General features: G+C 46.7%; 1 protein-coding gene across 3 annotated transcripts in view; it reads left to right on the forward strand.

Moving 5' to 3' along the window:
• The window catches only part of ENAH (ENAH actin regulator), a 1,361,004-nt gene that overhangs the window by 1,142,113 nt on the left and 191,312 nt on the right, over positions 1–27,579 (forward strand). For all 3 annotated transcript variants that reach the window (XM_069608703.1, XM_069608701.1, XM_069608702.1), the window contains 2 exons: positions 15,666–15,723; positions 16,174–16,219. In XM_069608703.1, coding sequence (XP_069464804.1) covers positions 15,666–15,723; positions 16,174–16,219 — 104 coding nt within the window. The remainder of the gene's footprint in view (positions 1–15,665; positions 15,724–16,173; positions 16,220–27,579) is intronic.

A 27,579-nucleotide genomic window follows, 5' to 3' on the forward strand; every position in this document is an offset into this window, starting at 1 on the left:
CTATGATGCAATTATTTATTTGTCCTGCGTATTAATATTAGATAAATGCACATGTTGTGTATTGGGCGCAGTGAGTGTTGAATGCCACTGACGTGCACATGCTTCAATTCCGACGCCAGCTTGACTTGACGGAACTGCACGGGGTGCCGCGCACCCACCAATGGGTGGTGCAGCTTGAATTGCTCTGTGTATTTTTTCGGCTGTGTGAGCACTGCTCTAGAAAGGCCGAGCACAGATGTTGTAATCTGAACATGGAGACAGGCAGCCGCACCCCATGCACAAAAAACTCTGCGCCAAGACAGGTGCCCATTCAGGGCACCTTATACAAGTATTGGCAAGGCCAGCCATAAATTGGAGGGGCCACTTAGACTTACATTGTTAGCTGCTGAGTAACTAAGTGAGGTGTCTCTCTCGTTGAGTCTCGGACTCCAGGTCGGCGTCACAGGAGCAGTCTTTCGGAGAGTCACACTCTCGGGAGCCGAGAACATGTTGCTGCCTGCTGCTGCTATTGGCTCCTTCTGGCGCGGGGGTAATCTTGTTGTTGTTGTAACAAGAATCTTTACAACCCGCTGCTGCTAAGCTGCGTACAAACTTCTGAGTCTGAAGTTTGCACGCATCACTGCACATGCAGAGAGACACAAACTGGGGGGGGGGGATAAATGCCGTTGTATCCACCCCCCCACTTAAAATTGTGGGGGGGGGGGAATGTGTCCTCCCTGTCTCTCCCCCAATCTACTCCCCCATGCCAAATGCCCATGGAAGTCTGGCGGGTAAATTAAGTTGTCCCAAGAGCAAGGGTTGCTGGGATCGGTAAGAGGGGAGAGAAAAATCTTCATCTTCACCCCATAACAATGTGCTCTATTGGTACAGAACCCAGGAGGTTTTCTTCTTGAACCACTGCCAAGTCCAAGAAAGAAGTTTGCTGAGGTGTTGAAGTGCCCCGAGACTGAGTTAACTGAAGGCTGCTTTTGTTGTGCAACAACCCTTAGATACTGTATGCTAAGAGGGATTAGGTTGTCTTAGGTTGCACCCTTCAAGTTTTTTAATTCTGCCATCCTGTTAACTTAAACTCCCCTTTCTTTTGTTTTAAATGTTTTTCCAAAGTTCCTATATGTATTCCTGTAATTTTCCTTTCAAGAAAAAATAAATGGGTTTGAACTGTTTCTTGTTTCCTGTTGTCTTTCGAATCCTCTCTAAGGGAGTGTGTTGGCAAGTAAGGTCTGGCTGAGGCAAAACAGCTGGCAGCCAACCTGATGGAAAGCCTAGTCCTCTAGATGGACACAGGACCAAGGGGTGGATGTCTTTACCCGAATGGAAAGGCCATTCTGGAATAGGGAGGCAACCTTTTCTTGGATGTGCAAGCCAAAATTTGGATGGCCTTTCAAGGGAGTTGTTCCACTTGTCAACTAAAGAAGAGCCAACAAAGGGAAAAACGTTTATGCAAACTGTCGAAGTCCTTATTAGGAGTTTGGTGGTAATGTTGAAAACATGTATTATTTAAAGCGCCTCATATAATAAAAATCCATTCATTATTAGGATTACATGGGATAGTTACAGTATGGAGTCCATATCCACAATGTATCCCGTGAAGTACTTGTTATATATGCCACCTGGTCAATTTCCAATGTGATTGTAACTTATAATTAGGTGGTATATTATAGAATGAGGCATTTAAAATGTCACATGTCTTACCATTACCAGCATGCTCCTATTAAGGACTCAAGTCTTTGATCTGCACTGCTGTAATGGAAAGGTCTTAGCTGGCTGCCTTGCTAGAACCACCAGACAGGAACGGGTCCCGGTCTGGAGGTTCGAGGATCACAAACCACGTTTGACTGCTCTTACAGTGCCGCAAGTATGAACTTCCAACAAAGCCTTTTGTGGCTCAACTTTTCTCGGTGGGACTGTAAGTCAAAGCAATAACTTCCAGATCCCAGTTCACCTGGCGGGGGGGGCAGAGATCTCTCCATCTGTTGGCCTGGAGGAACTCCTCCAGGAACCCATGGATAAGTTCTTTCAGCTGGGTAGTTTAACTCACTTTATCTCAATCCCTCCATTCTGTCCTACCCTACTTCAGGTTGGGAGTCTGGACTTGTTGCCGGCGACCCAAATTATCAACAACTTGAATGACAGGAGATCCACTTTCAGGAAGTGATATCAATTGTATTTCTCAAGACGGTTCACGTTGCAGAAAAATAATTCTTTGGTATCCTACTGTATCTCCCACCTCAGCTTCCCCAAGCGATGTTAAATGGACCCATTTGGCACCGATATGCAAGTGAGGTAGGATCAAAGTGTTTTGATTTCAAGGATGAGTACATTCATATCCTGATTTGGCCAATCATCTCTACTACCTTTGGATTTCAGTGACAGTCGGTTATTTCAATACTAGGTCCTTTTTTAGACTCCACTTTTCTCCTTGAATATTCATTTTAGATATGGCCTCTGTGGCGGCCCATCGAGACAACTGGTAATTTGCTTCCAAAATGTGTTTATTATGTATACCTTTATAACAACCTACAATCGTAGAGCATGACCAAAGATGAAGTGTAATAATTTCTACAGCCAAAAAACAATACAATCTTTTGAGCATAATTTCCAATCCATAAGAGAAACCAGTTTTCAGCCATCTCGAGGGGGCTATTTCTTAAAACACATTTCTTATAGACTGGTAATTTTCAGGCACTCTTGGATTTTTTTAATCCTACCCGGTCAATATGAAGGTATCTGTTGCGGAGACTAAGTTGCATAGGCATTGGCTGAAACATGACTTCACTCCCGGGTGTGTGTTACAGAAATTCGAAGATTGAGAACCTACTTTCAATGATTAAACTTTGTGTCTAGCACCTCAACAGCCTAGCAGTTTTCAACTTATGTGTCCGATTTCCTGTTTCTAATAGATTGTGGCCTCCCATGTATTCCTCATTTTATGGGTACGACGTCCTTTCATCGCCTGCATGTTCATTCCCAGGCATTTTAACGTGCACATTCCATCGAATGTGCTCATCAAATTTTTTAGAGGGGGGTGGGTAAAGGGCAGATAAGGGTTTGGACAGGTAGGCAGGTGGGCTTCAAACCCCCCCACCCCCAAAAATAGAGCCTTTTCGATGGAATGTGCACGTTAAAATGACAGGGGATGAAATTAAAGGAGATTAAATGACATGGAACTATCTTATGATCTCTCCTTCCAGCAACAGCTGCTTTGGAAAAGGTTTTGGTAGAGTGCTCCTTGGCTCGTCGACTATGTCCCTCGGCGGCCTCATCCCCTCTCGAGGCTGACGTCACCCTTGGTAAATATAGCATGCACTGCGATTGTTACTTCATTTCCATTTTTCCTCTGGCTTCGCATCGGATACGGTGCAGTTTTTGTCAAGTCTTCACTGTCATTTGAGGAATTGTCAACCCCCTAACACAGGGTTTAAAAAGTGCATTGAGTGTAGGTCAAAGATGTCGATCACCGCCCCACACCGCGTTTGGATATGGTGTCTCGTGATCGAGCATAAAATGGCAGACTGTGGTTCCCATCAGTCTGACAGAAAAAGGCACTTAAGGGAAAGCAAGGGGAAACTCGCTGCGGGCAGGCTCCCCCTCATAAGTCCCCACCCACGACGCCCTCGAAAAAATAATTGTCTGACGAATGAAGTTCAAAGGATGCGTCTCTGCCGAGACAGCGTCCAGAAAAGCATTCTCACTCTGGGAGCAGTTCTAGTCACTCCTTCTCTTCGTCAAGAAAAAAATCTAAGATGATGCATCACAGATCACTATCTTCCTTCTCAGATTCCTTTCCCAACCGCAGGGTGTCTTACCCAATTAGGTCAGCCTCCAAAGGTGAATGGGAGTCATTCCGTCTTCAAATGATTTTCGAAAAGGAGGCTCCGGCCGCTTCTAAGAAATCGGTGAAAGGCCCTGACCCTGTTGCGCCTACCAAGGCCAATAAGGCGTTCAAAGAGGTTAAAGCTTGGACGCCCTTGAGCCAGAGACGATAACGGTCAAGGAGATGTCTAATCCACTTCTCTCGGCTCCTTCGAGTCATGGGTCGAGCCCATCGAAGGTAAAACATTTGGCGAAGGAGATGGAAAAGAGCTTTTAAGCCCTTACCCAAAAAAGATGTTTTCAAATCTCTTCTATTTTTGAGCAGGCAGAACCCTCAGACCAAGACACACCACCATTTGCCCTAGTGTATGGGACAGCTAATGTTCCAGAAGCACTGGTGTCTGAGGAGTTCACAATAGAGAATCTGTATGAAAGTTTGACTAACGCAAGTTGGCTAGACCCCTCCCCTGAGGTACACTTTGCTACACCTGACCCCTCTGACCATGCTGAAGCATCATGTAGGCAGCTAATGTACAGGGTTCACAGAATACCTTCAGTGGGGGAGACCTGCTACTGTATATCGGCAGGATGACCTAATGGATATATTGGACAAAGGTCCACAAAGGGACCCTATCTTACTTTTTCACTCCGCATTGTGAAGGAGTGTAATGGCAAACTGAGTCAACTGAAACAAACCCAGCTGTCAGTAGATCTCTAACAAGGAAGTACAAGCCATCCAGTATTGGCTTTGACTTCCTCTCGAAGCATCCAAGAGCCTAGTTGTGCAGGCTGCCACATCCACTGCCAGGGCAGCAGCTTACCCTGCCATCCCTCCCGATGGGGACGACAAACGTTTTGACATCATGGCAAAAAGGGTATTTTTGGCCAGTAGCATGGCCCTTAAGTGAATTAAGACCACTTGCACACTGGCTTAGTTCACTCGCACTCTGTGGGGCGTTACTGTGATGGCAGCTGACCATATCCCTGAAGGAGAGGAAAAGGATGGCTTCCTGCACATAATCAAGGATGGCAAGGACACAATGTGCGAATCCTTCCAATTGGGATTGGACTGATGGTGGTGTTAGAGCCATGGTGGCCAGCACGGTAACGCATAGATTTACCTGATTACGGAAGTCTGGTTTTGCACCGGATGCTCTGTCCCGACTTAACGTGCGTTTTGATGGCGTACACATTTTTTGTAACAAGGATGAGTCTTGAAAAGCCGCAGACATCCAAGGCGGCAGCCAAGTCTTTAAGTGCTGCTATAAGACAGCCTCAACCCTTTCATCCAACTACTCTGGGATGGAGGTACTGGCCCTTTTGCTACTATACTTCCTTTGGAAGGGCGAGGGGTCAAGCCAGTCAGAGGCCAAAGAATATGTGCTCGTTGTGGATGAGGAAGAGGTGCTCAGTCCACCCAGGCAGCACCTGCCTTACCTTCAGCCGCTTCAGCTGCCCAAAACCACTCTGAGGCCTTAGTCAACAGGACTGCAGTGAGAGGCAGGCTCTGTCAGCATTAGGAAGATTGGCAGGGCATTACTTCTGATGCTTGGGCCTTGCAAATAGTGGCCGGGGCTTACTGTCTCCCCTCTTTAAGAATCCCTTGATCATGCTACAGGGAGCCACTCCCACAAAACTCCAGTTCCTCTTGCAGGAGGTTTCCAGTCTGCTAGGGAACGGTGCTATGGAACCAATACCTGTGACGGAGCGGAAAAAGGATGGAGGATTAAGACCCATTTTGAACTTGAGATACTTGCACAAGTTCCTCAGGAAGGACGAGTTTAAAACGGTTACCCTTTCTCAGATCCTTCAGGCCCTCCAGCTCCAGGATTGGATGGTATCATTGGCCCTGCGGGATGCTTATTTTCAGGTCTATTCATCACAAGAACAAAAAATACCTGAGGTACGCCGTTGGCAGTTCTCATTATCAGTTTCGACTTCTGCCATTCGGCTCCCTTCAGTCTGAGGATTTTCAACATTTTGATGGCGGTAGTGGCTGCGAGTCTCTGAGGTCTGGGGGGGATTCATGTCTACCCTACCTGAACGATTGGCTGATCAGAGCCCGTTCTCCCAAACAAGCCTTGGAACATCTTAGCATCACATGTGCCACACTCCACAGAACTGGCTTCTCCCACAACTTCAAGAAGTCCCACATGGTATCCTCTTAGAGGCTCCAATTCATCAGAGCAGTCCTGGATGCTTCCTCCGGGAAAGCCTCGCCACTGAGGTGAGGGTTCAACACATTGAGCAGACGGCCATCAAATTCCAGAAGGCCCAGCGTCTTCTAGCCTTCAATTTTTGTAGTTTTCTCTGCCTCATGTATTTTTCTGGTGCCAGAGGTTTGTCCGAGAATGAGATCCCTCCAGTGGGCCCTCAGGTGACAGTGGTCTCAATTTCTGGGCAAGTTGTCAGACCTACTTCAGATTCCGAGTTAGATCATACCGGATCTCCTGTGGTGGCGCTGCAAGGCCAACCTTCTGAAAGGGGAACCTTTTTGGCAGCCGTGGCCGGAGGTGACGGTAGTTACGGACACCTCACTCAAGGGGTGGGGAGCCCACACCAACGATCTGACAGTCAGCGGTACTTGGTCTCCATTGGAGTCCATACTGCACAAAAACCTTTTGAAGCCGAGTGCAATCAGACTAGCGCTGAAGGCCTTTCTGCCCTCTGTATGGGGAAAGAACGTCCTGATAATGGACAACACATTGGCCATGTACTACGTCAACAAGAGAGGTTGTGTAGGGTCGCTACCACTGTGCAGAGAGGCAATGCAGCTCTGGTTCTGGGCACTTCAAGAAGGAAACTCTATCAGCAGTTCACCTAGCCAGAGAGGTGAACACAACGGCCGAAACTCTGAGCAGACCGAGCACAGTTTCCCACGAGGGGGAACTAGCTCAGGAATTCCTTCAGGGGATCTTCCCCCTTTGGGGAACCCTTCAAGTAGATCTGTTTGCATCCAGTGTCAACAGGAAATGTGAGCTGTTCTGCGGCAGGGGATCTCCCCTCAGAGGAGCTTTGAGAGGCACGTTTGTAGTGGACTTGGGAGTTTCCACTCCGGTATGCGTTTCCTCCAGTCCCCGTCGTCCCTCATGTCATCAGGAGGTTGAGTATGTTGGGGAAATCCATGATCCTGATTGCTCCGGATTGGGCCAGCAGGACGTGCTATCCAAACTTTCTGGACATGTACATCTGCCCTCCAATAAGTCTTCCGCAAAGAGAGGGGACTTTCTCTCTGAAAGGGGTAGGGGCCTGGTTCTGCATACAGAGGTCAAGGCTCTTAGCCTTCACGCCTGGTTTCCTAAAGGTTGCAGCATAAGGATTGGGACCTCCCGGAAGATGTGATGGGAATGTTGCTTTCGGCCAGAAGGCCAGCAATAAATCTATGAATCGCTGCTGTTGGAATACATTATGCTGCTGGTGCAGAGGTCACAATGTGGACATTTTTCTGTGTGACACACCTATGGTGTTATCTTTCTTGCTACATCTAGCCAATCTGGGGATCCAGATTGGCAATGTGAAGGAATATTTGGTGGCACTATCCATCTTTAAGCACCCGCCCGAGCAAGCATCTTATTTCAATATTCCTGTTGTGTTGCATTTCTTGAAAAGTGCTCACTAGTGTTCCCTCCAGTTCCTTTTGAGGTTCCCGTGTGGGATTTAAATCTGTTTCTGAAATACGTTTTGAGCCTCTACATTCCTGTCCTTTTAAGGATGCCAACATTGAAGACCGTTTTCTTAACGGCTAGAACATCAGCATGCAGGGTTAGCGAACTGCAGGCTTTGTCGTGCAAACCTCCATTTACCACTTTATTTAAGGATAAAGTCGTTCTGAGAGTCCAGCCCACTTTTCTCCCAAAGGTGGTTTCTCAATGTTACCTTTCTCAGAAATGAGTTCTGGAGGCAAGAGACTAGGTAAAATACCCAGTCATACAGCCGCTCTCTGAAGTCCCAATCCGGGTTTAAATTAAGTGCAAATTGTATGAACCTTCAATAAGAACCTTGAAGATTATTAAGTAACAAAACTCAAAAAAATACAGTTGTTTTTCCAACGATGATTTTATCAGTCACATCAAAGTTCATTTTTGAAAAATAAAGAGTAGACACTAGTAATATTTAGTGAGGAAGAGTTTGCCACAAATCACTTCATCAACAGACTTTGGTTATGCCAATGCATTTCGGAATGGACATTCCTTCATCAGGGCAAGTCTATACAATGTGGACACAACATGTACATTCAAGTGATTGAAATAAATAATGCAAATAATGTCATGAGTAATATCCATATACCATCAAATACATCAATGCAAGAAATGTATGTAGGAACATAACAAAGGGCGTCATGTGAATTAACGTTTGAAAATGGAACACATACCCAGTAGTCAGGTATGTAGTAGCAGAAGGCAGGCCGGGGAAAAAAATTATAGAATAAAAGAAATAAAAGAAAACCAATCAGTAAGAAAGTTGAGTACTGGTTCATAATGGCCATAAGCAGGGAGAGTGGAAAGTTACCTGAATTAGGTAAATGTATTGCAGTCAAACCAACTTAGCGCTGAAAGCGTCAAACGACCTGCTACACCGTGATCTGTGAGCAGTATCTGTAAACGTGGAAGCATGTCATTTAGAGATCTACGTGAGCGTTGTTGAACGCATCGTGTATGGTAGAGCGTTATATTCGCGCTTACCGTTGTAATGCACGGAACGGAGCTGTTCTCTCTTTGTCTGCCTAAAGCAGACTGTCCACGCCACATCGGAGCGTTGCCGGGCAACCCTCACTTATACGACACGTGATCGCGGCTCTTCTCCAGAGGGCGCGAGTTATGTGTCGAGGCCGCAATCAAGCCAATAGGCTTGAATCAGGTTGGAAAAATTATTTTAGGGTTTTCCTGGGCTCTTATCTAGAATATTAATCCAATAAAAATTAAAAATGTGAAAAATCAGAAAATCATAAAGTGAAGAAATACTGGAAATGAAAATCCAGTGTTCTGTGAAATGGTAAATGATATAGGGGAAAGAGCAGGGTTCTAAAAAAGAAAGAGTGGATGTATTGTTAAAACTCTAGACAATATCTAACATTATATGTTCAAAACCTGTATATATTGGTTCTGCCAGTGGTGTGGTCATGTCAGACGGCACCTTGGGTCCTGGATGGAGATCCAGGATATGCATCATGCAAGCCAAACACATAGAAATTACTGCAAAATCCCATATATACGTGAAACTTTAGAATACTAAATCAGTTACAAGTTAACATCAACAGTATCATGTAAGTCATGGTGCCACTTACACCTAAATGTGAATCCAAACAGGTTCATTCAAACAGAAAAAGTAACATACAATAAGAGAAAACTTATAATTAGAGAACACAGTGAAAATTAATCTCCTCATTTAGTCCATTAAGTACCAAACTTCCTAGTTTGTCTATCCAATAAGTCTCTCTGCGATTCAGGCGTTGGCATAAATCTTCATGGGGACTATTTTTAGTAAGAACCTCCAAAATTACAAATCTAATCTGTCACATTATGTCCATTAGCTAACCAATGACGTGCCACAGCTGAATTGGTGTTCGCATTACGGATACAAGACCGATGTTCACCCCACCTCAGTTTAGCTGTTCTTGTCGACTGTCCGACATAGAATTTACCACAAGGGCATTTGATGCCATAAATGTTGTTGCTGCTGTCGCAAGTACCAAATGTCTTGAGTACAATCTTGCGCCCTGTTCTTGGATGATTAATGGTGTTACCTTTGATAACAAAGTTACAGTTGACACAGTGGAGGCAAGGCAATGTTTCAGTATGTTGAGTTATGGGTCCCTTCGCTATAGGTTTAGTTTGCACCAGTTCGTCTCTTAGGTTCCTACTGCGTTGATAGGCAAAGACCGGTTTTTCGCTGAACAAATACTGTACTCGAATGTCATTCTTAAAGATCTCCCAGTGTTTCATGATGGTTCTCTTGATTTTGTTACTTTGAATGGAAAACTTGGACACATATACCGGTGATTTCAATTCTCTCTTGTTCTTGGGGTTCTGTACTGATAATAGTCTCTCGTGACAGGGCATTGACTTTGTCCGATGCTAAATCGAGTTCATTTTGCTTATATCCACGGGCCAGAAATGTTTCTTTCATCTCCATCTGTTGTATTCTACAGTCTTCAGGATCACTCACTATCTTTTTGACCCGTAGTAACTGACTGTATGGCAAGTTCTTAAGTAGACTCGGCTGGTGGAAGCTGAGGCGATGCAGGAGATTATTGCGATTTGTCATTTTCCGGAACAGTGTAGTACTGTAGCTGGTTGCCTGTTTTCTGACTTGGACGTCTAGGAATGTTATGGTGTCATATGAAATTTCTTTAGTGAATTGTATCCTTTGGTCAATGCTGTTTAACTATTCAAAAAATGTCTCAAAAGATTCTTTGGTCCCCTTACAAGCTCCAAAGATATCATCTATATATCTTGTCCATATCCGGATGTCCTTGTTCCATTCCTGTCTGTTCAATACATAATCGGTCTCAAATTTGTGCATGAAACTTTTGGCGTATGAGGGTGCCATGGTGGCCCCCATTGACATCCCTGCAGTTTGTAGATAAAACTGATTGCCATACTGAAAATAAGAGTTTTCTGCAATGAATTGTAAAAGAGCCAATATGAACTCCATCTGGGCACTTATTTCAGGTGCTTCAAGTAACAGCCACTCCACAGCTTCTATTCCTAAGTCATGAGGTATCGAGGTGTATAAACTCTTCACGTCAATTGTGAACATTAGATCTTCTTGTAAAGGTGTCAAGAAGTTGAGCTTTTGAAGGAAATGGATGGTATCCCGAGTGTAGGTACAAGTTTTCTGAATTAGAGGCTGCAAGAATAAGTCAATATAGATACCCAGAGGTTGATTAATACTTTCTATTCCTGCAACAATTGGTCTGCCTGGTGGTTTAGTACCATCTTTATGAATCTTTGGCAACGTATAAAAGTTTGGTATTCTCGGGTGACTTTTGGAAAGAAATCTTTGTGAATGTTCATTGATCCATTGCAATTCGAGTGCTTTAGCCAAAAGGCTCTCCAAGTTCTGTTTAATCGAGAGAGTTGGGTCATGATCCAAAGTGGCATATGTGGTGTGATCTTGAAGTTGTCCGTTACACTCGGCATCATAGTCAGTTGTATTCTGGATGACCAAGGCACCCCCCCCCCCCCTTGTCTGCGGGATGGATGGTGATACTCTTGTCACTGAACAGGTCCCTGATTAATCTCATCTCGTGTGGTTTTAGGTTCCTGTGTGGAGGACTCTTATAACTGATGCGTTCCAGGTCACGAGATACCAATTTTTGAAAACTTTCTATGGATGGTACTGCAATTGGTGGAACAAATCCACTTTTGACTCTGAATTCCTGATAATCTGGAATCTTGGTTGGACTATCTTGTGTTTCCAGTTCCTCAAAGAAGACTTTGAGCTTGAGCTTACGTACAAACTTATACAGTTCGATCTTCGTATCAAACAAGGTGGTTCCGTACGTAGGTACAAAACTAAGACCTTAGAAAAATTTCTGGCCCGTGGATACAAGCAAAATGAACTCGATTTAGCATCGGACAAAGTCAATGCCCTGTCACGAGAGACTCTATTATCAGTACAGAACCCCAAGAACAAGAGAGAATTGAAATCACCGGTATGTGTCAAAGTTTTCCATTCAAAGTAATAAAATCAAGAGAATCATCATGAAACACTGGGAGATCTTTAAGAATGACATTCGAGTACAGAATTTGTTCAGCGAAAAACCAGTCTTTGCCTATCAATGCAGTAGGAACCTAAGAGACGAACTGGTGCAAACTAAACCTATAGCGAAGGGACCCATAACTCAACATACTGGAACATTCCCTTGCCTCCACTGTGTCAACTGTAACTTTGTTATCAAAGGTAACACCATTAATCATCCAAGAACAGGGCGCAAGATTGTACTCGAAGACATTTGGTACTTGCGACAGCAGCAACATCATTTATGTCATCAAATGCCCTTGTGGTAAATTCTATGTCGGACAGTCGACAAGAACAGCTAAACTGAGGTGGGGTGAACATCGGTCTTGTATCCGTAATGCGAACACCAATTCAGCTGTGGCACGTCATTGGTTAGCTAATGGACATAATGTGACACAGATTAGATTTGTAATTTTGGAGGTTCTTACTAAAAATAGTCCCCATGAAGATTTATGCCAATGCATGAATCGCAGAGAGACTTATTGGATAGACAAACTAGGCAGTTTGGTACCTAATGGACTAAATGAGGAGATTAATTTTCACTGTTTTCTCTAATTGTATGTTTTCTCTTATTGTATGTTACTTTTTCTGTTTGAATGAACCTGTTTGGATTCACATTTAGGTGCAAGTGGCACCATGACTTACATGACACTGTTGATGTTAACTTGTAACTGATTTAGTATTCTAAAGTTTCACGTATATATGGGATTTTGCAGTAATTTCTATGTGTTTGGCTTGCATGCTGCATATCCTGGATCTCCATCCAGGACCCAAGGTGCCGTCTGACATGACGACACCACTGGCAGCACCAATATATACAGGTTTTGAACATATAATGTTAGATATTGTCTAGAGTTTTAACAATACATCCACTTTCTTTTTTAGAACCCTGCTCTGCCCCCTATATCATTTACCATTTCACAGAACACTGGATTTTCATTTCCAGTATTTCTTCACTTTTCATGATTTTCTGATTTTTCACATTTTTAATTTTTATTGGATTAATATTCTAGATAAGAGCCCAGGATAACCCTAAAATAATTTTTCCAACCTGATTCAAGCCTATTGGCTTGATTGCGGCCTCGACACATAACTCGCGCCCTCTGGAGAGGAGCCGCGATCACGTGTCGTATAAGTGAGGGTTGCCCGGCAACGCTCCGATGCGGCGAGGGCAGTCTGCTTTAGGCAGACAAAGAGAGAACAGCTCCGTTCCGTGCATTACAACGGTAAGCGCGAATATAACGCTTTACCATACACGATGCGTTCAACAACGCTCACGTAGATTTCTAAATGACATGCTTCCACGTTTACAGATACTGCTCACAGATCATGGTGTAGCGGGTCGTTTTTGACGCTTTCAGCGCTAAGTTGGTTTGACTGCAATACATTTACCTTATTCAGGTAACTTTCCACTCTCCTTGCTTATGGCCATTATGAACCAGTACTCCACTTTCTTACTGATTGGTTTTCTTTTATTTCTTTTATTCTATTATTTTTTTCCCCGGCCTGCCTTCTGCTACTACATACATGACTACTGGGTATGTGTTCCATTTTCAAACGTTAATTCACATGACGCCCTTTATGTTTCTACATACATTTCTTGCATTGATGTGTTTGATGGTATATGGATATTACTCATGACATTATTTGCATTATTTATTTCAATCATTTGAATGTACATGTTGTGTCCACATTGTATAGACTTGCCCTGATGAAGGAATTTCCATTCCGAAATCCATTGGCATAACCAAAGTCTGTTGATGAAGTGATTTGTGGCAAACTCTTCCTCACTAAATATTACTAGTGTCTACTCTTTATTTTTCAAAAATGATCTTTGATTTATTTGACTGATAAAATCATCGTTGGAAAAACTTTATTTTTTTGAGTTTTGTTACTTAATAATCTTCAAGGTTCTTATTGAAGGTTCATAAAATTTGCACTTAATTTAAACCTGGATTGGGACTCCAGAGAGCGGCTGTATGACTGGTTATTTTAACTAGTCTCTTGCCTCCACTGTTATTTTTTGGTTTGGGTGTCTCCTAACCTTTTACAGCCAGCTCCTGTACACTGAACTACATTTCTAAGGATAGTTGTTTATCACAGACTTTGCGTATTAACATTAAGACTGTTAAGAAGATTAATGTTCCAGTGGTGGCCACTCTTTTTTTGCTTCCTTCAGAAATTAGTTCTACCAATTTTTTACCCTCCACCTCACCCTGGTGAGGAAGAGCAGAGACTTCGACTTGACTGCAAAAGGGCTTTAAGTTTTTACATCTCTCGTATGACAAAGGTTAGAGAAGACTGGCTGTGGAGTACACGGTAGACAAACTAGGTCTTGCATTGACAAACTATACTTTACCTTCTGGATAATTCTGCGCATCAGTGAGTGCTATAATTTGGCCGGTAAGGATGCCCCTATGGACTTGCGGGCACATTCGCCGAGGGGTGTGGCCACTTTATCGGTTTTGCACAGAGGGGTGCTTGTACAGGATATCTGTGCAGCAGCCACATGGTCCTCTTTACATGCTGTCACAGACATTACTGTCTGGACAGGAAGCAGGATTTGGAAGGCTGTTCTTCACATTATTAATGACAATCACATTCTTACTCCCTCCTCTGACACAATACTGCTTTGGAAGTGTATAGTTAGGTGAGGAATAAGTGGTAGGACACAATCCATTCAAAGAACAAATGACTTACCCATGGTAATGTTCTTTTGACTGGACGTTCCTCCCACGTATTCCTCATTGCCCCTCTCAACCTACCCCTCAGTAGAATTTCTGTTTTATTACTCCTTTCTTAAGTGCCTGACCTTTTGACTTTGCAAAGTCTTTGTTCGGATACCAGAGGGGGGGGAAACTAGGAACTGTGGTAACAGGCACAGTGTGGGCTTTATATATACACCATGGGTGGTGATGGCCTTCAGAGTGGATGGAGACCGTTGAGTATGCACCGCGCCCTGTACCTAAAAATTTCCAAAGCAGCTGACGTTGGAAGGAGATATAAGACGAGGAATACGTGGGAGGAACATCCAGTCGAAAGAACATTACCAGGACTAAGTAATGTGTTCATCTTGACTGTACACTTGGGCAGTCAGTGAGTTCAACTTCACTTGACTCAGGACTTCAGCTTAATTGGCAGCCATGGATGCCTTAAGAAAATGACTGCATTTAAAATATGCACTGTAATCTCATGGCAAAGTGTCGCCTGAATGTACTACTACAGTTTTCATCTGGTTAAGGTACGCCACCCTACCTCCTAATGCATAGTCCTTTCAGCAGTTTCCTACAAGTCTTGTTTAAGCCCATTGCCTCTGCAGTCATTCTCGTGATGATGAGGAAGGCTGCCATATTAATCACTTTACACTCTGCTTGACATTTTAATGAAAAACAGCCTTTGGACCAAGGAACCATGCTACCCACCTCCCCCAACAAATTTGTGTTGCAAGTACAAGCTGTCTATCGTAGTGTCTGGCAGTGTATATCATGAAAGGTTGTATGACCAAGAGCGTCTCTTCCAAAACGTGTTCATGTTCTCTTGGCTCTAGCCGAAGCTGCATCTGTTGCTTTCTGATGCCAGCTGCAGGGCAGCTACCTCGACCTAGGCATGATTCTTCTCTAAACAGTACTCTACTGATGTCTGTTCTAGGAGTGATGTTCAGTTTAGGAATGCATTACTGCGTAACCTGTTTGAGTTGCTCCTGAATAAAGAATGCTTTGGGAATACCCTTATACTGTTTGTTGTGGGGTGTGCAGGGTTTGGGTAGGCAGGATTTCATATTATGTATATACGCTTAGTGATTACTATAATCCTTATGCATAGTCCCCACTCCCCATATTCCTTCCCACCAACCCTTGCTAGAAATGGTACCTGTTTGAATATAGAAGTTTACAGGACCATTACGGAAGGAGGAGCTTGCAAGAGCAGAATTGGGCACACCATGTCTGTGACCGCTCCAGGAAATAAAACCTGAAAGTGCTGAATCAGCCTGTGGGTTTTGTGATGATCTACTTATGCAAGTCCTGTACTCGTTATGTACAGTAATGCTTTATTGAAGTAATTATTCTGCTGAAATGTTAAGGCTATGACACTTTATGATTTATGAATAGGAGACGAATTGCTGAAAAGGGATCAACTGGAGAATCTGTGCAAAAGGAGGAGAAAACAGTAAGTTGGAAAAAGTTACCTTCTAGTCTCGAATTGATTAACAAAAAGCTTGCTTTGTAAAGGGCTTATTTTTAAGCATTTTAGCTTTTTTGCTTTGTGTACAAAATCTGAGATGTATTTTGTGTGAAAGTTTTCCAAATTACTGGGTTTCGTGTTCACTATGATTACATGATGTGCCCTGAAGGAAAAGAGCACACATTTAATAGTCCACTGAAGATGGGGATAGTTGCTAGCATGGATCAAGTTTACATACTAACATTTGGATGCTCGGATTATGAAATGTTATATTCTGATGTTTGTTTCTGTGGGTGAGTGAATGTTATGGAGCTCGTTTCTGTGGGTGCGTGCGTGAGTGAATAATATGCTTAACATCTAGAGAAAGCTTAGCCAAGAGTTAGTGTGTTATTCTAAAACCAGGATTGTCATTGTCCATTTTACTCCTTTTGACAGGATGAATCCGAGCCATCAACTTCCAAATCCTCTACAAGCACACCTGGTAAGTGGCACAAATTGTGGGCATTCCAATTGTAAGAGTGGTCCCATTTGCAGTATCAAATCGTGCCTAGAAACACTTGTGTACAGGTGCGTTTTAAATGCCATATAGAGTGGTCCCATTTGCAATATCCTATATCAAATCAAATATAAAATGTGAAATAATGCAAGATGTCAGCTCTGAAATTTACATTAGGATACTGCATTTGCAGACTTGTCATCTAAATTCTTTCTAAGCAGAATGGAATGGGTTTTAAAATCCAATGAACCCTGCACGAAACTCGTTCAAGCTCGGGGGAACAGAGCATGTGGATTGAGAAATCTTCTTTGCCTGAGTGCTGCGAGGCCTGATAAAGAGTGGCAAGTTCTTTGACATGGTCTGCTGTGGGGTTGAGCTGCAGCAGAACCACGGTGCTGAGAGTCCCGAAGTAGGATCGAGGCACTGAGAAGAGTCGCCTGCAGGTGCACAGTGAGCGGCCTTGCCCACAGTGCTGCTTACGGCTTGAGGAGGCTTAATGGACAGGAGTGGGGCCCTACCACCCCCACACCTCCAAAGGTTTGGAGGCTGCATTGTTGGAGTTTGCAGGTTCCGGCAGGGGGCTCCCAGTGAACTTCAGGGGTGCTGGCCCTGCACTGAGAGGCATCCTACTACAGCAATTAATGGAGGTGCAGGGATCCTGGAGGTAACGGCTCCCCTGGACTTTTGTAGATGGAGACTCGGTATAGGGCTGCTGCAGTCGCCCAGGAGTGTCGTCCCATGAGGTGGTTGACTATTTCTGGGAGATAGTGCCTGGAAAGGGGGGGGGGCACAGGCTGGAAGGAGTGGCATGTGGGCCCAGCCCAGCTCCCTAGTGGTGGATTTAGAGCTTGTGGGGGAGGCCAGGTGGAATGTTAGAAGTTGTCTTTTCATTGGGACCTCGCTAGGCCCAGATGTTTTTGCTTTGGGAAGGATTGGGGTGCAGGTGTATTTTTTTTCTCTCTTCAAATTACACGTTTGGAGGGAGGACAATGGAAAGCTTTGTAGGGGAGCCGGCGAAGTTGCTCTGGGTGGAACGCACCGTGGGGGGGATGCTGGAATGCAACATTCTTGAAGGGAGGTTCTGAGGGGGGAGTAGGCCAAGCTAGTGCGGCCAGGGCAGGGTTCACAGACCTGGTGGTTCAGCTGGTGTCTGCAATTTCCGGAATGCGTGGTCGAACGCCTCAGGTAGGAGGGGTGGGGGGGAGAGAGGGGTGAAGGGGTGGGGATAATTGGGGGACTACCAGGCAGTGGCTCGTGTAGATTTGAGAATGTGGGGTTTGTTATTCTGTGGGGTGGAGCATGGGGAAGGTAGAATACATTCATCACTTTGTCACAACTGAGGTGGGGAACGGGCTTCACCAGGGGGCAGGCACTGGCGGTGGCTTCAACATTGGGGAAATAGTTGGAAGGGGGCAACGCTTAAAGGGCTGAATTCCCCAAATAAGGGCTCCCTCATTGAAAATGCCCTGTGAATCCCGGGTAGCTGTGCACTTCTTGCAATAAACTCATTATAGGCAGGGGAAGGAGCGTGCCTTGAAAGGGATGGATATTGGGCAATCGTACTGGGAATCGTCCTGTCACATGTCATGCAATTGAGGGAGGTCCAGTTGAGGGGTTTTGGAGGCCAGTTTGTGGGAGTGAAGGGACGCTTGGAGGGGAGGATGCTTAAGCTTGTATCCGTATACGCACCTAATGTGAACCAGCTGACTTTCCTTCAATGGGTGTTTTCGGTATTATTGGGGAGAGGGAATGATAATGGTGGGAGGTGACTTTAATGTGATTGTTGATTCGGCAGTTGACTGGTGTCGGCAAGGGGTGACCGGGTTAAAGTAAAGTGGAAGGAGAATAAAGCATTTTCACAGTTGCTGCAGGATAATTTTTGGGTAGATGTGTGGAGGTCCACGTTCCGCCAGGCGGGAGGATAAACCTTTTTTTCACCCTGCACCAAACTTACACCACAATTGACCTCCTATTGCTCCCGAGGGAGCAGGAGGCAATGGTGTCGTCACCACGGGTGGAAGCAGTGACTTGGTCGGACCATAAGATGTTCACAAGAGATTGGTGGATAGAGGAGGGGAGGAAAGGAACACCACATTGGAGATGTAATGACCACCTCCTTCGAGGCCCTGTATTTCGGGACTTTTTACGAAAAGGAAACACAATTTTTGAGACCAATGCCACAAGTGAGGTTCATTGGAAGACCGTATGGGAAGTGGCCAAGGCGACAATGAGAGGCCTCCAAAAAAAGAGGGAGAGGGTGCTGATGAAGGGACTGCTGCGGGAGGGGAATAAGGGCAAAGTTAACGATGCAGGGTGCAGACTGGGAGGAGTTACTGGGGGGCAATGCGGGATAAGCGGCAGGAACTACTTTTCTGATGGGATGTTTTGAAGAATATGCGCTACACCAAACAGCCTTTTTCTGAGAGAGGCGACAGGGTGGGTATGCTATTGGCAAACCGAGTTAGGGTTAGGGAATGCAGGATGGAGAGGAGGGTCCACTACCTACCGAATGGAGCGGGGAGGTTGATTGGCCCCCCTGTGGAGTATCCCAGATCACTTAAGACTATGAGAATCTGTATGCCCAGCCACACACACAATCGGAGAAGGAGATGAAAGAATACTTGGGGAAGCTTCATATCCCGTGGCTGACGGAGGGGGGGGGGCGTCCATGTTGGAGGTTGACATCAGTGTAGGAGGTCCAGTGGGCTATAAGCCACCTGAAGCTGAATAAGGTGCCGGTGGAGGACGGCTATACAACAGACTTTTACAAGCAGTTTCAAGAAGTCCTGGTGGGACCCTTAGCCAGGGTCTTTTACTCCATCCACAGTGAGGATATGTCCCCCACTTTCCTCGTAAAGGCCTATATCATTGCTAAATGTAGATGCAAAGATATTCACAAGAATATTAGCGTCTCAGTTGGAGATGCATCTCCCCGGACCAGTGCACCCAGACCAGACTGGGTTTATCCAAAACCGGTAAGGCTCTGACAATTTAAGGAAGACACTAGACATATTGAATGTCCTGGTGGTGCAAGGGGAGGGGGTGTTTGTCCTCTCTCTGGATGCTGAAAAGAGGTCTTGGGGGAGATTGGTATCGGAGAGTGATGGAGGGGCTGGATCTCGGTCATGTACTCTTCCCAAAGGGCAAGATTTGTGATGAGCGGAGGGGTGTCGAGGACAATAATGCTGTGCAGAGGGACCAGGCATGGGTGCCTCTTGTTGCCCTTGCTGTATGCACTGGTTATGGAGCCATGGGTAATTACAGGGTAGTAGGGATATAACAGGGGTGACCATGGGAGGGCGGCAAAATAAAATGAGTTTGTTTGCGGACGATGCATTGCTCTACCTCTCGAATCCACAGACTGAAGAAATATGCGGCACTGTAATGGTTTAGGGTCAACCTCGACAAGTCTTTGGCATTTTTAGCTGAGAATTGGATTCGAGAGGATGGGTTCTTGGTACGTGAATGGGGATTCCACTACCTTGGGTTTGAGATTACGAGACACGCTGGAGCCCTGTTTGAAAAGAACTGTCTCCTGCTTTCTGGCAAAATACAGGATGACTTCCAGCGTTTGGGACGGATCGGTCTCTCTTGGATGGCATGTTTGAATTGCATCAAAGTGACAGTCCTCCCCAAGCTGTTTTTTTGTTTCTGATGCTCCACACAGTGTTTCCCGCCCCCTTTTTAGCCAACGCCCAGATGGCTCTTCTACGTTTCTTGTGGGTGGTGGCAAAGCACTGGGTGTCCTATAGAATGTTGGTGTTACCGAAGGAGGAGGTGCGGTGGGGTTCCCAGACCTTGTGGCATATTACAGGGCAGCCCAAATGAGAATTATGGTGGACTATCTAGACCCCAGCTCAAAGAAACAATGGGTTCATATGAACAACACAGCCCTGGACCCGGTAACACTGGGTGAGTGGATGTGGGTCCCACAGATGGAGATCCCCCAGACGTGTTCTGATGCATGCTATTTTTGCAATGTTTTGGTTGATGGGGTGTGATAATGGCGCTACCAGTTTTGTCAATGTGGCCCTCGCACCTCAGTTGTACCTGGGCACCACCGCTGAGAAAGCCAATTGTAGACCCTTTAAGGTTCCAGTCGTGGTACGAGGCCCAGCTCTCTAGGATGGGGCAGCTGTGGGAGGAGGGTGAGTTCATGTCCTTGACCCGTTTGGAGGAGTGTTTGGGTGTGAAGGAGCTTTCGGTCTTTCAGTACTGAAGTCTGATGAAGCAGAGTTGGGGAGAAAATCTGTAGAGGGAGCTCACCCCTTTCAAAAATGACTGTTGCTAGATACCAACACAAAAGGTCAGATATCTCGACTCTATGGGAAATGAGACAGAGGGAACCCGTTGATATGCTTACGCCATATGTGAGATGGGCCACAGACTTGACAATAGATATAACCGACCAGTTGTGGGGCAAAATATGTAGGAGGGTTAAGATGTCCACGTTGTCCCTGCAATACCGAATGCAGGCTTTCAAGTTGATATATAGATGGCATTTACCCACCGGCAACCCTGGCGAAGATGTACCCGGGGGTGGACTTGCGCTGTTGGCGATACAAACAGGCACATAGTGACTATTGTTGTATGAGGTGGAGCTGCTCACTCATACAGATATACTGGGTGGAGGTCTTGGGGTGGCTCAAAGATTTGGATGGGGTGCAAAGGCCTTTGAGACCAAGTCTGCTGGTGTTTGGGGTGCACAAGGAGGACATGGAGGAGGAAGGTGACATGGTCTGCACGCTGGTGGTGGTAGCAGGGAGCTGTGTGGCACAGCACTGGAAGAGGGGGGGTATGCCTACTTAAGAGGAATGGGTACAGAAAGCAAGGTCCATATATGATATGGAGTATCTGACGCACCTGTTGGATGAGTCATGAATGGACATAGAGGGGACCTGGCTGCCTTTTGGTCATTAGCCTACCTTGGGAATGCAATATGACGATGCATTTATCTGCTTGTTGTGACAGTGATATCAGTGGTTGCAATGCATGTAGGAGGGAGGGTTGGGAAGGGAGTTGTGTGAAATTTGCATGAGCCATTTGTTCATTCTGATCAAAATGTTATGTTTTGAGAAATGACATTTGATTTTCACACAAAAAACAAGAGGGAAATAGCTCCCAGAAATGTCAATTCCTATGATTTAAGTAATCGACATAATTGGTTTCAGGTGTTGGGACATCTAGAACAGGAGCCATCCTGCTTCTCCCCATTCACATCTAAACCTGTGACATTGCCTGCCTAAACCACTCAGGGCTGAATATATTTCCAATCTTGTTAAATAACTTGTTTGGACATTTAGACCACAGCCATTCTCCAGCATGGCGTCTGGCATGGATTCACATGCTCATGAATATTCCCCGTCAGGCCGGGAATCCTCGGTAAAAGAAAACTGTTTCACTTACAAACTGTATTTCTCCTCTAAACCAATCACTGTACTCTGGGTCAAACTGCCCCCAGCCAATGACAATCCTTTCCCTAAGCCCCTCCTCTGGCAGTCATCTTCAGATTTTTACCGCACGTTGGGAGTCCTCGAGTTTTGCTCCGTGATCTACTTCTACAGTTTTGTCGTTTTTCAACGGAAAAGGTTTCTATTTTTGTCAAAAGAGCCTGCGTGCTCTTCTCTCCATCTGCCAACAACGGGGATTCGTTTGTCAGTGAATTCAGCACCCCTCAAGGGCAAGGATCGTCGAAGTTTCCAGAAGGCCATCAAACCTACTCTGCACCTCTGGCCATGATGGAAGATCAATTTTCAAGCTGTGCACCAGATGCGGACTATGGAACTTATTTGTGGAGGACAAACACCTTCAATGCATACTGTCTTCATCCGGACCACAAAGAGTGCGAGATCGGTTTCTGCTTCTCCAAGAAAACGAAGGATCGACACAGTAGACTGACGGCATGGCTAAACGCCAAGACCTATGCCCCAAGCTGGGTCATGCCTCACCCAGGACCGGACGGTCCGAGGAGCGGGCTTCCAAGTCGTTTGAGGGCGCCCAGCCGTGGGGGTCCAACACAAGGCCAAGCACTGCGAGTCCGATTCCATCGGGGTCGCACGCAAGGGGGGGGGTATTCCAGCGATGTTCAGGGCGTGATCAACGTCATCATCCGCCTCCATCGCCAGCCAGCTAATGAGCTCCTCCTCAAAGAGGAAATCGTCCAACTCGTCTAAGCTGCGGGAGATACCCAAGACGGAGGAAAAGGCGGCCGACGATTGAGCTGGTGGCGGCTGCTCTCTCGAAGGCCGAAGGGGCTGACCCTGTGAAGCTAGCCTCTACTATGCGAAGCCTGCTGGCACATCAGAGAAGTGGATGCCGTCTCTGAGCCCGGTTCCAGACGAGGACCAGAAATCCCTGCACACAGTCCACAAGGACGTGAAGGACGACAACAGAGGCAATGGCGACGACTGCAAAGGGCCTAGTGTTCCTACCATGCCGGCTCTGCCGAGAGATGTATCCCTGGACATCCTTTTGACCCTACACATGGTGTCAGAAATCCAGAAAAGGATGCTGCAGGCCCCAGTGGCCCTGGATCAGCCTCTGGCTAAAAATAGGAAGCGTCATCCGACTCCCCCCATATCGGCAACGTGCCAGGTGCCCTAACCCCCGGTGGACACTTGGGACAGCCACAGCAATGACTTATGATGTTACGATGGGTGGATCTCTGCAACCGAGAGCGCCCCCACTAGATGAGAGGTCATTTCATTACATGGTCGCCAAAACTTCCGAACCTTAACAGCTCACGCCCGAGGAAACCAAGAAGGAGGGTTTCCTGTACCAGAGGCGGTAGGCCAAGAGGAAGACCATCAAGGTGGTGCCCCTGCTGGACGATGTGTGGGAGGAAGGCTTGCCCCTCCTGAAGAATCCTTGCACAGTCCCGGCCAAAACTGGTTAGGCTGGAGAAAAAGTACCGGGTGCCGGAGTCTGCTCCCTGGTGCCTGCGGGCACAACCAACGCCGGACTAGGTGGTTTTGTCGACCATGAGGAAGAGATAGTCAAACCCTTCCTTGCCATCCTCAGTCCCTTCGGACAGCGAGGGCAAGAAATTGGACACCATGGGGAGGAAGGTTATTTACACTGCAGCGTCAACCATCAAGGCTGCCAACGCACTGGCGATCCTGGCCAGGTACGACAGGGCGCTGTGGTACAACTTGGGCCTGATTCTAGAGTTCCTGTAGGACGCCAAGAGGACGGAGCGGATCGCCATCTTCCAGGAGGAAGAGGTGGCTTCAGACCATGCCATCACAGTGGCGCTGGACATCGCCGACACAGGTTTCTGCAGATGGGGGGATTGGTGTCTGCCTCTTTTGTCGAGGCTGGCTGAAGGCCACAAATTTCCACCAGGAAGTCCAGAGACTGTGGAACTGTTTCTGTAGCGGCTGAGCATATTCCAGAGGGGGAAAAAACGGATGGGTTCCTTGCTCTCGTGCAAGACTGCAAGGATGCCATGTGCGAATCCCTTCAGTCGGGTTTGGATACGGCCAACAGTGTTAGCCGGTCCATGGCTGCGAGCACCGTTATACGCAGGTTTGCGGTGAAGGGGCCCCTGAGGGACCCTCGGATGTGGAAACAAGGCACAATCGCCACACACAAACTGATATGCCAGACACGAGGTTGTATTCCCAAAATCTAGGGTTTATTGCAAAACAAATAGTCCCAGTTGGCCAAATGGTCCCACGCCCCGCGACGTGTCTAACAGACCTCGGGGGACGCAAGAGAGAGAATCGTACATCAGTTACATATATACAAAATGAGCATCTTACAATCAGTAATGACCCATTCGATGCCACCCCTAATTCATTCCCTTTTGAATTGGAGGCAATGATTGACCATGGTGACGAATATGACACTTTAGACCACCACATTTAGTAACAGTTTGCAATCTCGAATTTACAGACACCATTCTTTATTTGAGAGAACACAGCGCTTCTGTTTTCATGGGCAAGCTGCGTGTAGGGGACTGGCACATCCCAGGCCTCACTATCTCCTGGTTTCGATTCACGCTCTAGAGGTCAGCTTGCTCTCTGGGGCCTCACAGTGCTCAGAAAGGGGGCCGTAAAGAAGAGCATAATTCAAACCTTTTAATATTTGTTTTGTACATTGCTATTCTTTTAAGGAGACTTGCTGGCATCCGTGTACTGATTAAATGCCTTGCTCCTTGCCTTCAAGGATATGTGAGGGAGGGAACCGGGCATTTCTGTCTGGCTCTCTAGTGTAATGTTTCAACATGTCTTTAGTAACCTTGGACCATTGAAGCGAAAAAATGTCTACAGCAAAGCAGTTTTACATGAGGCAAAGTGGCAACTTAGAGAGAGCAGAGAGAAAACAAAATGGCGATTCTGGTCATCTTAAAATGGCTGCACTCTAGTTGAGCTAATAGCTAGGTAATGACTAATGAGCATATATTCTTAACATTTTAAATGAGGCGGTTGGTCTTCGGCCAACCAATTATCATGCATTGCCTTCCATTTGAGGGGTGTCTGGTTTTTCTAGACTGACAGCAGAAGTCGGATTTTGCTCCGGATGTGCAAGCTCGTCTTCTGAACATGCCCTTTGATGGCGCACATTTGTTTGGCAACAAGGCTGACGGGAGCCTTGAGAGGTTGCAGACCTCGAAAGCTGCAGCAAAATCTATAAACCCAGCTGTGCGTCAACCGCCGCCTTTTCGTCCTAGGGGACAGCAGTGGAGGGGAGTTTCTTTTCGTTACTACTCCTTTTGGTAGAACGAGAGGGGCCCCCAGTCAAAGGGGCAAGCGAAAAAGTACCCGTGATGGTCGGGCAAATAGAGGTGCCAAAGCCGCTTAGGCAGCTGCCTCCAAACAGTCCTGAGGCCATGGCCCATGGTTCGCTGGTTGGGGGTAGGCTAGCTCAGCATCTCGAAGAGTGGCGAGCCATTACTTCGGATGCGTGGGTTCTGGACACAATAGCCCACGGCTACTGCCTTCCCTTCCTACAGTGGCCTCACGACAATCCACCGGGGAAACTCTTTGAAGCTTCCAGATCCGCTCCTTGTGCAGGAAATCTTAACCCTGCTGGAGAAAGGTGCCATAGAACTGGTGCCTGTAGCGGAGGGGAACAAGGGATGGTATTCCCCCCTTTCTTTTTGATCCCAAAGAAAGACTGGGGGGGGATTGAGACCCATCCTGGACTTGCGTTGGTTGAACAAACTTCTCCGGAAGGACCAGTTCAAGATGGTTACTCTTTCTCAAGTACTCCTGGCACTTCAACTTTAGGATTGGTTGGTGTCTCTGGACCTACAGGATGCTTACTTTCATGTGCCTATTCATTCCTAGCACAGAGTAGCTGAGGTTTGCGGCTGGAGACTCGCACTTTCAGTTTCGGGTCCTGCCGTTTGGATTGACCTCCACCCAGCAAATGGTGGTGGTGGCAGCATAACTCGGGTGAGGGGGGATTCAAGTCTACCCCTACCTGGACGACTGGCTGTTCCGGGCACGCTCTCCTGAGCAAGCATTGGATCACCTCGGTCTCACCTGCCGCTCCCTCCACAGACTGGGCTTCTCCCTCAATTTCAAGAAGTCGCACTGGACACCTTCCCAACAGCTCCAGCACATCGGGGCTGTGTTACACATCCTTGGAAGTGCTCGCCTCCCAAGGTGAGGGCTCATGACATTGTGCAGATGGTGGACAAGTTTCAACGTGCCCAGAGTCTCCCGGCTTTCGAATTCTTAAGGTTGCTCGGCCTCATGGCATCCTGAATTTTTCTGGTGCCAGAGGCCCGGCTGAGGACGAGATCCCTGCAATGGGCCCTCAAGATGCAGTGGTCGCAGTTCTCGGGCAAGATGTCAGATCCCGTTCAAATTCCACTCTCGGTCTCCCAGGATCTTCTGTGGTGGGCCATCGAGGGGAACCTGATGAAATGGGGAGACGTTTTGGCAATCATGGCCAGAGGTGACTGCGGATGCTTCCCTCACCAGGATGGGGCCCTCATGCCAACGACTTGACTGCCAGCGGTTGTTGGTCTCCGTCGGAGTCCAAATTCCACATTAACCTGTTAAAGCTGAGGGCCATCAAGCTAGCCCTGAAGGCTTTCCTGCCGTCTGTGCGGGGAAAAGTGTCCCAATCATGACGGACAACACAGTGGGCATGCATTACCTCAACAGAAAAGGGGGGGGGGGTAGGGTCAATCCCGTTGTGCAGAGAGGCAATGCAGCTCTGGTTCTGGGTCATCCATCAGGGTATTTCTATCTCGGCAGTTCATCTGGCCGGAGACGGAAATGCGGCGGCGGACGCTCTGAGCAGGCAGAGCACGATCTCTCACGAGTGTGAGTTGGCTCAAGAAGTCTTTCAGGAGATCTTTGCCCTTTGGGGAACCCCACAAGTGGATCTCTTCGCCACCAGTGTCAACCGGAAGTGCAAAAGATTCTGCTCAAGGGAATTTCCTCAGAGAGGAGCCTTAGGAGATGCGTTCGTAGTGGATTGGTCATTACCGCTGCTGTAAGAGTTTCCTCCAGTCCCTGTCATTCCTAAAGTGTTGCGGAGGTTCGGTTCCCACATGATCCTCATTGCTCCAGATTGGGCGAGGACAGCGTGGTACCCGGACCTTCTCCTGCCCTCCACGCCGTCTTCCCTACCGAGAGGATCTTCTCTCTCTCTCTCTGTCTCTCTGTCTCTGTGTCTCTCTCTGTGTCTGTCTGGGACAGGTTCTCCATCCAGAGGTCAAGACTCTCAACCTTGACGCTTGGTATCTGAAAGGTTGAGGTATAAGGATTGGGACTTCCTGGATGACGTGATGGAGGTGTTGCTTTCGTCCAGGCAGCCTGCAACAAAATCCCTGTGCCGTTGGCAGAAGTTCTGTGACTGGTCACAATGTTGATCCTTTTCAGTGCTCCATTCCTATGGTTTTGCCTTTCTTTGGCCCACAGGAGCCTTCAAGTGGGTACCATTAAGTGTTACCTGGCAGCGCTGTCTATTTTTAAGCGCTCGTCTGAAGAATGTTCTTAATTGCTTAAAAGACTGACTAATGTGTTCCCGCCATCCCCCTTTCCAAGTGCCGGTTTGGGATTTAAATTTGGTTTTGAAATTTGTCATGGGTGCTCCGTTTGAACCTTTGCACTCTTGTCCTTTGAGATTGTCATTCAAGACTGTGTTCTTGGTTGCGGTTACTTCCGCTCGCAAATTGAGTGAATTGCAGCACTTTCCTCTAAACCACCCTTTACTGTGTTTACTGTGTTTCACAAGGACAGGGTTGTACTGCGGGTACATCCTTCCTTTCTACCCAAGGTAGTATCTGAATTTAATTTGAGCCAGAAGGTTGTTCTCCCATATTTCTATGCTCCTCCTCATCCTGGTAAGGAAGAGGAGCGACTCCATCAGTTGGATCCTAG

This window comes from Ambystoma mexicanum, chromosome 4q, assembly GCF_040938575.1.
Source record: "Ambystoma mexicanum isolate Mex_15411 chromosome 4q, UKY_AmexF1_1, whole genome shotgun sequence".
In the NCBI taxonomy this organism is placed as follows: Eukaryota; Metazoa; Chordata; class Amphibia; order Caudata; family Ambystomatidae; genus Ambystoma; species Ambystoma mexicanum.